At 37.5% G+C, this 12,732-nt stretch overlaps 1 protein-coding gene across 2 annotated transcripts; it reads left to right on the forward strand.

The window, feature by feature from the left end:
* Window positions 1–738: 738 nt before the first annotated feature.
* Window positions 739–11,875, forward strand: LOC140964068 (uncharacterized). Of its 2 annotated transcripts, none has more exons than XM_073423572.1 (8): window positions 739–988; window positions 1,489–2,771; window positions 3,431–4,778; window positions 5,540–5,819; window positions 7,462–7,569; window positions 7,645–7,923; window positions 10,905–11,048; window positions 11,255–11,875. In XM_073423572.1, the coding sequence occupies exons 2-8, from the start codon at window positions 1,553–1,555 to the stop codon at window positions 11,441–11,443; spliced, it is 3,567 nt and encodes a 1,188-aa protein (XP_073279673.1). In that variant the 5' UTR covers window positions 739–988; window positions 1,489–1,552; the 3' UTR covers window positions 11,444–11,875. The 2 variants fall into 2 exon arrangements, with proteins under 2 accessions (XP_073279673.1, XP_073279674.1); XM_073423573.1 differs by lacking the exon at window positions 739–988 and adding an exon at window positions 1,043–1,281.
* The last annotated feature ends 857 nt before the right edge of the window (window positions 11,876–12,732 follow it).

The raw sequence follows: 12,732 nt of genomic DNA on the forward strand, positions 1-12,732 counted from the left end.
ATTTATCTCCTTTAATACGTATATAATATATACTTTCTTAATTTTTTTTAAAAAAGAAAGAATATATACTTTCTTTATGGTTAAAAATTAGAAACATTCCAAAGAAAAAGTCGGATAAAACGACTCAAGTTTGTTCACGAGCAGAAAGAAAATAACAACCGAGAACAAGAAATAAGAATATTTTGTGTGATCGTAAAATAAGTAAAACAAAAACAAAATGTTCTTGTTCGTAGTTTGGCATTCAAAATAAAAATATTACTAAAATTTAAATTAAATCATAAAATATAAAAGAGTCAAGCTAGAGCATGGAATATGTTTGGTACAACTAGTGGCCTAACTTGTACCATACATTCTTATTCATGTAATTCATTCTTGGCCTAGGCTAGATCTTTCTTAGGTCAGTAACATAGGAGTGAAGAAGAATCAATCATTAATTTATGTTTACATAAATGAAAAATTATAATTTCAGTTATTTCAACATTTTTTTCCGTAAGAAGTGTTAACGTCAATTTTGCATCAGAGTCAGTATAAAAAATGATTAAAATGAAAAATAAAAATAAAAATTTGAAAACAATAGATATAAAAAATATATAACTAAAATTGAAATTCGATAACATAGATAATGAAACCGTAAAATATCAAATTTGATTTTATTCGAATACCGGACAAAACCTTAAACAATTAAAATCAGGCCAAACAAGGGTTCCACTTAACTCCCAAAGCCAATTCCGAAAAAAGCCTAACTTCACAAAAAAAAAAAAAAAAAAAAAAAACCATCAAAGATTCAAATTAAATGTCTAATATTTGATAAGAAAAGTGGACAAATTCCTTTTCTTTTTAAAATTTTTTTAGCAACTTTATCTTACTACTCTTTGCTTCCATGTTTTGTTGAACCAATTCTTGAGTTTGGGGCAATGTATTCAATAGCACCGTGTTTGGTTTCTCATGAGGAATATTCTTCGATCCATGAGCTTCGTTTTTACTCCAGGTTTACTCTATTATATTATTTCCTGTTTCATGTTTTCTTACCCGTTTGATTTGTTGTGGCTATCGTTTAGCATTTTTGGTTTTTATTTGTATATTATGAAGAACTATTGGTGCTTATTAGGGTTCGTTAAAGAGCAGATCTTCATGCAATCTCCGTTGGTTTTTAATGTTGAATCCCGATAAAAAGGGTTTTTTTTCCCCAAGTGTGGTGACTGTAAATCTAATTTTCTATGTTGGGATCCATGAAGTGCCGCTTCTACTTTTTTTTTCCTTAGCTCTTGTTTCAGTATTATGGTACTTGTAGATTTATTTTTTCTTCCTTTATTGTGGTATTTGTTATAGTGAGTAATGCGTGTTTCTTTTATTCAGTGTGTGGAAGTTAAAGACCGTTTACTCGATTCAATTTCTAATTTGTGGGAGTAATCTCTGATTATGGATTTGAAAAGTAGTGAATCTGGTTTAACATATTCGATATCCTCTCTTTTTGTTTTTTAATTCCAGGGTTAACTGAGTGGTGGTATCTCTAGTAACTGGTGGTTGGATTGAGCTAATTGTATCTGTATAAATGGCTGATTCTAATCCCGTTGATGGGATACTAGACTTTCTGCGAAGGAACAAATTTGGAAAGGCGGAGGCTGCTTTACGCAGTGAATTGAGCAATAGACCCGATTTGAACGGGATTCTTGAGAAGCTTACTCTTAATGATAATGAGCCAGCTGGTATGTCAGGAGAAGAAGCGAATGCAGGAAAAGTGGTGGAAGAGGATCGGAAGGCGATAAGTTGTCGACATGGTGGAGAAGGTTTGGATGATTCGAAGATTTTGAGTAGTGCTGAGGCTTCTGAGGAGATAATTGTGAAAGAGGTGGAGTGTGGAACATGGAAAAATGCGTCCGAGGGCAAGTGGAAAAGTTGTGGTAGTGTTGGAGAACGGAGTAAGCTCAGTGAGTTTGTTGGAATCAGTGATAAAAATTTTACCTTCTCCAAAACTGCTGATGATGCTGTGCTTGATTTGTATTCATGGAGTTATAGCACAAACAATAGTCCAGTTCCTTCATATCAAAATGATGGTGACAATGCCAATGAAAATAATTTATTGGGATTCCGGGTTACTGGGAAGGCGTCGATGAATTCAGCTGAGGCTCTTGAGATTTGTAATGTTAATTCCGAATCTGGGGAAAATTGCTTTTCTAGTGAGAAGGGATTGTTTTGGCCTGGTAGTGTTAGTGACTCCATTGTAGAAATGAGGCACAAGAGTGATAAAAGTGAGCTCAAGGAAGTTGATCAACAAAGAGAGCCTAGCATTACAAGCTCTAAAAATGACATTGTGGGTAATTCCTGGTCCAAAAGTGATGTATCTGCCCATCTGCCTTTTCCCATCAAAACTGTTTTTCCCTTCTCCAGGGAAGGTACTTCAACCAGTTATGATTGTCCTGTCTCCATTGTTGATAAAAAGGAGGAGAAAAGAAAATTTGAACAAAACGACTCCAGGACAGCTATAAAGGAGCAAGTGGATGAGGTGGGAAGAGCTCTGTACTTTGGGAAGACTCAGGGTGTGCCAAAAGGTTTTGATGAATTAGAATTTCATCTTGCATCCGAGAACCGAAAGGAAGAGTTGCCAAGGCTAGCACCAGTAAGACTTAACTCAGAAGACAAGTCTTTCAATATCCATTGGGAGGAGAAATATGAGCGTGATGATAGTGATGCAAAGATTTTAAATGCTGACAACGCTTATCTCATTGGATCATTTCTCGATGTGCCTATAGGCCAAGATGTCAATCATTCAGGTAGACGCTGAAATCTTCAATATTTAGTTGATCATTTTCTCTTTGTGCTGTTACTGATAACACACGCAATGAGTTTTTCTATCCCGCCCATCGTTTGCCCCATTAACTCAAATGCGAATAAATGAAAAGTATTGTCGTGTAATATCAGAAGTGCGGCTTAACCATTTATGAACTTATTATTGGATTGAAGAAAAAAAATTTTGAATGTGTGATGTGTACTTGTAGATCACTTACTCATTAAAAAAAATGCACCCCAATAAGTTCGTCCAAAAACTTTCAGTATGTCAAATTGTATAAGATATTACCTGTTTTGAACAATGTGGACCAAAAGTTACTTGATCACAATCTTGATGCTACTTGTTACGAGATTCACTATTTGTGTGATTAGGAACAAGCTTTCTACGATATCTGGAGAGGGAGAACTTATAGAAGTAGATTTTGGGTAAACTAAGTTAGGTAATTTCCTCGTGAGTGCGCTGTTGTCTATTCTCTCCCTTTCCTTTTCAATTTTTATTCCCCAAATCAATTTATACTCGGAACTATTCTACACTCTTTTCATTCCCACAATCCCATCTTATTATCATTAATAAAACATTTCTTCTGTCTCTTCCATGAAACCAAGAGACCTTGATATGAAGTTGTCTTGTATTGTTTTATAGGGAAACGGACAGGAGGGAGTTGGCTCTCTGTGAGTCAAGGCATTACCGAGGATGCTTCTGACCTTGTTTCTGGTTTTGCAACTATTGGTGATGGATTGAGTGAATGCATCGACTATCCCAATGAGTACTGGGACTCTGATGAGTATGAAGACGATGACGACGATGGATATATGAGGCAACCTATTGAAGATGAGGCCTGGTTTCTGGCTCATGAAATTGATTACCCGAGCGACAACGAAAAGGTTACAGGTCATGGAAGTGTTCCGGACCTTAAAGAAAGGGAGCAGGAGAAGGACGATGAAGATGATCGGTCATTTGCTGATGAGGATTCTTACTTCTCTGGAGAGCAGTATTCGCTCTCAAAAAATGTTGATCCAGCTGTATCTTCAGATGATCCTCTTGGTTTGACAAAGAAGGAGATTTACCAGAAAAGTAATGAGAATGGGTTGATTGGTCCATATGATGGGAAGTTGATGGATGAGGTGGAGCTAAGTTTAATGCGCACAGAGCCTGTCTGGCAGGGCTTTGTCGCTCAGACTAATGAACTAAGAATGCTAAGAGATGGAAAGGTCGTGGATGATCGTGGAAAGCCAAATCTGGATGATATCTGCTTGGATGATGATCAGCATGGTTCAGTTAGGTCTATTGGTGTTGGAGTCTGCAGTGATGCTGCAGACGTAGGCAGTGAAGTGCGGGACAGTTTGGTTGGAGGTAGTGGTGAAGAGGACATAGAGCACTTTCACTATCACAGTGGTGGTTTCAATGGATCTGGACACTCACTGCATGAATCAGATAAGAACACTGGTGAAAGATCCAAGAAACAGATGCACGGAACAATGAAAGATAGTTCTGACAGTTATGTAAAGTGTAATGACAGGAATGCATATAAACAGGCAAAAAGCCACATGGATGGGGGCTTTTCTTTTCCTCCTCCTAGAGATGGGAAGTTGGTGCAAGCAAGTTCTGGTAAATCTTTGTTGTCAAACAAGGACACTGCAGTCAATGGTGTGGGTGAAGAGTCTGTAGTGACTAATGGTGACATATTTTTATCAAGAAGACGTAAAAGCAGCGACTCTTCTCCGTATAAGAGTTCAAGGGAAGGAACTAATGCTTATGCTGGGGAATCAGCAAATTCTAGTCCTTCTTCTCTTTCAAAGTATGGTTATATCGAAAATGAACTTGCAAAGAAAGAAAAGGATGCTTCCATAGAAGATGGAAGAGGAGAAGATCCTTCGGCATTGTTGGAGGATGAGGAAGCTGCTGCTGTGCAAGAGCAAGTGAAGCAGATCAAAGCACAAGAGGAGGAGTTTGAAACCTTCGATTTGAAGATTGTTCACAGGAAAAACAGGCATGCGAACTTTTTTGCTGCTGATCACATAATATGATGAATGGTCTTCTTATTTAGAATTAAGTTTTGTGAACGAACTCTTACCGCGGTTCGCTATGCTAGTCTCCACACCCCATAGATTGTCGTAAACTAAAAATCAATAGCAGTTCAATTTCTATTGAACTTTTTAGTTTATGATATGATTATATCACAGGTTACAGCAAACTTTGACATGTGTCTTGTTTTAATTTAGCAATTTCATAAAAAACTGGGAAATTGGGTTCAATCTCTGGTATTGGTGGCAATATATCATGAGTTGAGAGTGCAGCACACTGTTGGCTATATTTAACCTTGTTTCTACTTTCTATGCAACATAGCTTTAGCCTTTATGATTTGCGAATGGGAAGATATGAAGCACTGGCTTTGACTGAAGTATTGTGGAAATGTACTGTCTGCAAAGTTAATAACTCTGAAAATTTTCCACAAGATTGAGTACAGTTTATGTTATCACCAGGAACCACGTACTTTTTATGTTCTAATTAGCCTATCATGCTGCAAATTGTAGTTTGTTAGAATTCGATTTAAGTAGCTTTCTTCTGTTAAGTGGCATATTTGCACTTCACCTTTTTAACCTTTTTATGAAATTTAGTTTCCACTATGATTGTTTTCATTTCTTCACACTGCCTAATGTTGAAATTCCACTTATTCAAGTGATCAAGTCTCTCATTTTTACACGTGTAATTTTGGAATGTGTTTCCTTATATGCTCTGCTTTTTGTTCAGAACTGGCTTTGAGGAGGACAAAAACTTTAATGTTGTTTTAAATTCGGTCATCGCTGGGCGCTATCATGTTACCGAGTATCTTGGATCAGCTGCATTCAGCAAAGCCATTCAGGCACATGACCTTCACACAGGCATTGATGTTTGTGTGAAGATCATAAAGAACAACAAGGATTTTTTCGATCAGAGCCTTGATGAAATCAAGCTTCTCAAGTATGTGAACAAACATGATCCTGCTGACAAGTATCATCTTCTTCGATTGTATGACTATTTCTATTATCGAGTAAGTTAGCATTTCCTTCATCCCTTTGGCGAACACAACGCTTATGGGGTCTTGAATTGTCAATATTTTATTCTTTAATAGTTTACTAAGTATGTATCGTTAATTTTTTAGAGCTTGGATCTAAGGTTTGAACTTTGAACATACTTTCTCTATGTCGGTTACCCCATGGTGGGCTGGATTTCCTTCTTTTTTCTAACCTTCTTCATTTCAAAGTAATTATTTTCTTGAGTTTACTTATCATGGGAAAAGGCAGTGCCAGATCTAAATGTCCAAAAGAATTATGTTGAAAGGTTATGTAGTGCTTGGCAAAATACTTATTTTGTGTCATTGATACAATCATGCAGAATCGTCCAAATTAGCCCTTGGTTGGCATTAAAATGAGGGAAATAATAGTACATGCAATCAAAATTTTCTCATCTCGAGCACACTCACCTAGCGTGAACATGAACTCGATAGGACTGACTTGTGGTGACTAGCGCAACAAGCACATGTCGCATTACCGTCCTTACAGCTGATCCACTCAACCAAAATCCCATTTGATTTCCGAATAACCTCAGATCAACATAACATATCTATTAAAAGCCCACAAGGTGTGCATCTAGACTTAAGACTCGTTGCAAGGCTCTGCCTTTGCACCTCAACACAAGGTAATGTACAGTCCTTTAACGAAGCAGGCTCCTTAAACATAAAGCCCTAGTGTTGATGCGCGATTTAAAGGCTCCAGACCATTTATAAGCACGCCTCCAGTATGGAGATAGAAAATTCACGATGAATGCAATATAATGAACTTATATACTAATGTATTTTGTTTTGTTCTTTAATAATTTGTAAAATACATGTTTAGATTCTAGCATGTCGTTATTCATGGTGCTTCACTTCAATGAACACCAATCTACAAAGTGTACACAAGAAGGCAAAAAAATAAACCGGAAGTTAAGTTACTGCATATGGGGGGGAGGGAGTGGGGAGAACGTGTAGGGAGTTAGGGAAAAATATTTTGTTAGTTCGAGTTATCTCTTAAGATAGGGGCAAGGAGAGGGTTTGCAATCTGAATATCTGATGATCTCCTTGTTGTTAGTTTATTCCTTGTAATTATTGATGAACACTGTTTCTTGTTTCCTATTGTAAGATATAATAGCACTTTGATATTTTCTATATATTCTGGGGAGCTTTCAGTACCACTCTAGTTTCAGCTTTTTGAAATGGGGCCTAAGATAGGATTAGCTGAAACAAGATGTGCAACTGCATTGATGAAGCCACTGCAAGCTTTAGAGTGTCTGCTTCATTGTTTAAAAAATGCAATTAACAATAGAGAAATGATTTTCATTAGGGGCTGACAGGGCCGTCTTCAGCAGCTTAAAACGTAGATGAGAATCAAAATTTCAGAAATAGTTTAATATATAGCTTATTATTTCTGAACAACTTTACGCGTCAAGTTTAGTATATTTGGTAACAATGCATAAAAGCCTATCTTCTTACCTGTGTATGCTCCTGGTACATGTCCCTGCTGCCAACAAAGTGTGTTACTCGTTTTGTGTGTTTTTAATTATTTTTGCATTTTTTTAATTATTTGGGATATGGTAAATGCAATTTATGTTTTGTAAGCTCATCTTGCTTTTATTGATCTTTGTTCTTTATGCAGGAACATTTGTTGATTGTATGTGAACTGCTTAAAGCAAACCTGTATGAGTTTCACAAATTCAACAGAGAATCTGGAGGAGAAGTCTACTTTACAATGCCAAGACTGCAGGTTTGTCTGACACTTGTGTGCTTGTATCTTTTTTTATGTATTCCTCTCTAACTTTTGCAGCCTGGATTTGTGCAGTCAATTACAATTCAATGCTTGGAAGCACTTCAGTTCTTGCACGGTCTTGGCCTCATACATTGTGACCTGAAGCCTGAGAATATATTGGTTAAAAGTTACAGTAGATGTGAGGTGAAGGTTATTGATCTTGGAAGTAGTTGTTTTGAGACGGATCACCTTTGCTCATATGTTCAATCTAGGTCCTACCGTGCTCCGGAGGTCATTTTGGGGCTTCCATATGACAAAAAGATCGATATTTGGTCCCTCGGCTGTATCTTGGCTGAACTTTGCACAGGCAATGTAAGCTTTTCTATTCTTAGTTCATTTTCATCTGTGATCAACTTGGTAATTTATAGCTTTCTTTTCCCATACTAACCTAGAAATCATGAATCTTGTTATTTCTTTTCTTAGATCTGGGTTCGTGCTTATTTGGCTTTTCTTGATTTTGACACTCCATTTGTACTTGGAACACATTTCAAAATCTTAACTGTATTGTAGATGTGATTACCTCTCCTTGTATTCCTTGCATCCTTACTCTTGTACTAGGAAAATTCTTGTTGCTTAACTTGTTTCTGATTTCCTTCGAGTATTGTGCAAAAGTGTAGTCTAATACTTTCTTGCAGTTGATGTTTCATACCTGATGTTTAGTTGTTCTATTCAGAATCTGAGTTCAGGGCAGGGCTTGTCTTAGGCTGAAAGTTGGGAAACCTAACAGGCTCTAAATTGCTACATGTCTATAAATTCTGCAATTTGCGCAACGTGCTTCATTTCGTGTTCTTCTTCAAGTATCTCACTATTAGAACACTTCCATGATGTTGCTGTTTGTTATGGGCCCAATATTACTGGGCCTAGATATTTAACAAGATTAAGGCCCAATTCCGGAAGGCCCATAGGTGTTTTACAGTTCGCGTGGAAGGAGAGGAAATGAGAAGAATAAAATGAGAGGCCAGGGAAGGGGGATATGCATTGAGTTCTTCTTTGAGAGTTTTGTTACCACCATTGTTAGGGTGAAGGGAGAATTCTCTTGTACCGAGATTTCTTCTATGGGAAAAATATTTAAATATATATAGTTCATTTAATCTGTTAAAGTGCAAATACTAGATTGTGTTCCTAACAAATTGGTCCGACCTAACGGATTTCTCAGCGGGGAAGAAGATGGCGACCACAGATTTTGACGTGAGGGTTAGCGGATTGGAGGAAAAGGTGCTGAAATTAGCAGAGGATATGAACTCGATGTTGCTGGATTTACAGGAGAATGTGAATTCAATAGGCAACACAGTGAAGAGTTGGTAGATTTAAAAAGGTGGTTGGAGCAGCTAATTAGAGGAGAAGAAAGGGCCAAAGTGGGAGACAAGATTGATAACCAGTTGCTGAACAAAGAGGAAGAGAAACCCAACAAGCAAGCTGTTAAGGAGAAAGTCTCGACCGGCGAAGAGAATGATCAAGGCAGAGGAGTTGCATATCATTGAAGGGAAGCAAAATATTGAAGAAAAATCTGAGGACATAGAGATAAAGAAGAAGCAGGTTCTCAAACAAGGAGTTTTACCTGAGATTGCTGGAATAGACCTATTTGGAGGGGCATTCGAGGCTGAACCAAACTCTGAAATAACCATGGGTTATACGATCAAATCACTCAGAAATCACGTTCAGTTGTATGAATGATCCTGCGCATCCTTGGTTCCGATGGTTTAAGAAGAAACCTCCAGATAAGGCAACGCCTCTGTGAAAAGGTCTCGCTGCCTGGATGCAGGGCATCACGATGGAGTGAGTGGGATGTGGCTAACCCAGTGGGCCGTGCAGGAAGAAGAATTTGGGGCAGAAAGATGGCGTGTGCAACATGTGGTTCTGGTTTTTTGTGAGAGCGGATGAATTGGACTTTTGGGAGGAAAGAAGACGTACACACTCAGGGGATAGGGGTTAGGTTGGAGCAGATGCAAAATACACAGAGCAATGACCCTCCTCCTCAAGTTATTGTATTATTTCAGGCCATTGATATGAAAGTTTGGGATGATCAGGAGTGGGCTAGGGTTGTAGAAGAATATTTGGGCCTTATCATCCATGGGGCCCAAAGAGGTGTTATAGGCCAGCCAAATCAGTGCGTATGCGCCACAATCCACAAGTCGGGCAGAGGAAGAACTTGGAGAAGTTAATCCTTTGATAATGAAGTCAATTACATGAAAGTTGTGGAGTAAAGGTTCTTGTAAAAGGAATGAAAGTTGTGGAGTAAAGGTTTTTGTTAAAGGAATGGGTGGACATAAACAACATTGGTTGTTTTTCCACCAAAAGGAGGTCTTCTTGAGCTTAGCAAAAGTGCTCCTCATGGCGATCAATTTATTGATTTGCTGCTCTCAATTCGTCAAAACTCCTTTGCGTGTGTAATGCCTGAACGGTCCAGACCTTACCTAAGGTTACGACCATTGGTTCACCATTGTTGTTATTGACTAGGCATGTTGAGTTGAGAGAAATAGAAGTCCAAGGCCACTTTACCAACTTGGCAGCAGGTGTAACCAACGGCTCCATTCCAGACAAAGGGAAACTGAGACCACTTTTTGAGAAAGCTCTTTCTCTGTTAATAGACACTATACTTGAAATCAAGGAGCATATCTGTGGCAACGACAAGAATTTCCAGCCTTTAGTTGGTGATGACTCACAAAGCAGAGTGACATGTGAATTTATTGACGACATGGCCAAGGCCTTCGACGAGGACCAAGAAGAGTTTCTTTCCACATCTCTTTCGAAGGCTTTTACCTCACTCTATCCACAGATTGCTTACCTTTTCCCAGCCAGGACTGTGTTGGAAAAATCACGCATAGAAGTGGAAATTCAAGTTGACAACATGTTATCAAATTTGAATTCTGGAGCCAAGCAGAAAAGGAACTTTAAAACCCAACTACCAACTCTTAGCCTTGAGGACAAGGCTAATCTTAAGGAGGACGGTATTGTTACGGGCCCAATAATATATTTAACAAGATTAAGAAGGCCCATAGGTACGTGGAAGGAGAGGAAATGAGGAGAATTAAATGAGAGGAGAGGGAAGGGATATGCGTTCAGTTAATTTTTGAGTGTTTTGTTACTAGCGTTGCTAGGGTGAAGGGAGAATTATCCCTTGTAAAAAGATTTCTTCTCTGGGAAAGATATTTCAATATATATAGTTCATTTGATCTGTTAAAGTGCAAATATACTAGATTGTGTTCCTAACACTGTTATTGTTTGTATTATTATGATCTTGACGTTGCTTCCTTGGAACTCTAAAATGGAGTTATAATTTTTTATTCATGTAGGTGCTTTTTCAAAATGATTCTGCTGGCACTCTACTTGCTCGAGTAATTGGAATCATAGGCCCGATCGACCAAGAGTTGCTTGCAAAGGGACGAGATACATTCAAATATTTCACCAAAAATCACATGCTTTATGAAAGAAACCAGGTAAACTTATTTTATGCCATGTCTTGGCTATATTCCACTCACACGCAAAACTTGTTACCAACTTATCATATGCTAATAACTTGACAAACAGAATTGAAAAGGATGCCTATTTTAAGGTTCCCAAAGTATGTATTGATTGAATGCATGAATGATTTGTATTGCTGTTGTACTCTTTTTCACCATGTAATCGGTTCGATAATTTTCAGGACACTAACAAACTGGAGTATTTGATACCCAAAAAGTCATCCTTGAGACATAGGTTGCCAATGGGAGATCAAGGCTTCATCGACTTTGTTGCGCGTCTGCTCGAAACAAACCCAAAGAAGCGGCCTTCTGCAATGGAAGCATTAAAACATCCATGGTTACAATATCCATATGAACCAATATCTTCTTAAAAATATGAAATTCTTGGATGCATTATTACCTATGAAGGCAGCCTTTTAGTGTGCGTCCACTCACAGGATTGGAGAAAATCTCCCTCCATCTCGGCTTGCTCATTGAATCGACGGGATTGTAAATTTCAAGTGCCTTCTCAATCGATAAGTGTAATTGCTATTAACGGGTGGTTGATCTTCCTTTATCCACGGTCATCTTGCATTCTCCTTCACCATGACTGAAATGTAACTCGCCAACGGTATTGATGCTTAGGATTAATTTTTCTATCTTGTTTGGTGGAAAGGAAAGTCTTACACTCTTGTTGTACATGATGTGTGATCTAGCAATTGCATTAGCATGGCAAATCTCAGAGAAAAATCTGTTGTATTTTCAAGAGATTGCTCAAAAAATTAGTGTCTGGTGTTATTTTGAGTCCTTTGTTTGTTGTACAAGTGATCTTTGAAATTGTGCTGTGAGGCATTCTGTCTTTTAAGCCTTCCGCTTGGTGGGAAGGATAGGGGCAGAGCCGGAATGGCCGAGTTTTTGCCCAGTGGATGCTAACCTTCATTTTTTCGTTTAGGTAACTTTAAACTGCATTCACATGTTCTTGCATTGTTTTGTGTTTTAAGTTTTATTAAACTATTACACCAAGTAGATAGTATGTGTATGCGTTTGTTTATTCTCTACGTGATGCATAAGTAGACCAGCGTTCTAGCTTTGCTCGCGCGCATCGCAGCATGATGAATGGCGAGGAAGGAACGGTTTGTGGTCGAATATGTCTATTCATATTAATTTTATCCTAGCAGATGTTCGAGATGAACAATGGTCATCCTGACGATCTGAACCTTGCAGCCAGGTTCTCGTCATCGAGCTCGTCTCCCGAATAAAAATAAGTCATTTCTCATTTGATATGATTCTGAGTGTGAAATTATTGACAAAAATTGAGGATGCTATTTTGCAACTTCATACGTATTATTTATGATAATAGATTTAGTAATCATTCGGATGTAGTGGAACAGTCACGAAATGTTCACATCATCCTTAAACCAAACTAGTGATTTTTTGCATGAGTATTTAAATATGATGATTTTGTAATTTTTAAATTAATTAGTTTTACATATTTTTAATTGAGACTGATAAAATATCTAAAAAGTTAAAAATATAAATAAAGATATTATTGAAATAAAAAATATAAAGTGATAAATTATTTAAAAATATATAAATAAATATATGACTGAATTTAAATTTTTTTTAAAAATGTGAATATATTTGGTATTTTAAATAAACTTCAACTAAGTCAATTAAAAAT

The sequence above is a fragment of the Primulina huaijiensis genome, chromosome 18 (genome assembly GCF_012295235.1).
Source record: "Primulina huaijiensis isolate GDHJ02 chromosome 18, ASM1229523v2, whole genome shotgun sequence".
Lineage (NCBI taxonomy): Eukaryota > Viridiplantae > Streptophyta > Magnoliopsida > Lamiales > Gesneriaceae > Primulina > Primulina huaijiensis.

Coding starts and splice junctions, on each gene's coding strand:
- LOC140964068 (XM_073423572.1), top strand. CDS start 1,553: ATGGCTGATTCTAATCCCGTTGATGGGATACTAGACTTTCTGCGAAGG. Junction 5,820..7,461: donor ATGACTATTTCTATTATCGA/GTAAGTTAGCAT, acceptor TTCTTTATGCAG/GAACATTTGTTGATTGTATG. Junction 7,570..7,644: donor TTACAATGCCAAGACTGCAG/GTTTGTCTGACA, acceptor GGATTTGTGCAG/TCAATTACAATTCAATGCTT.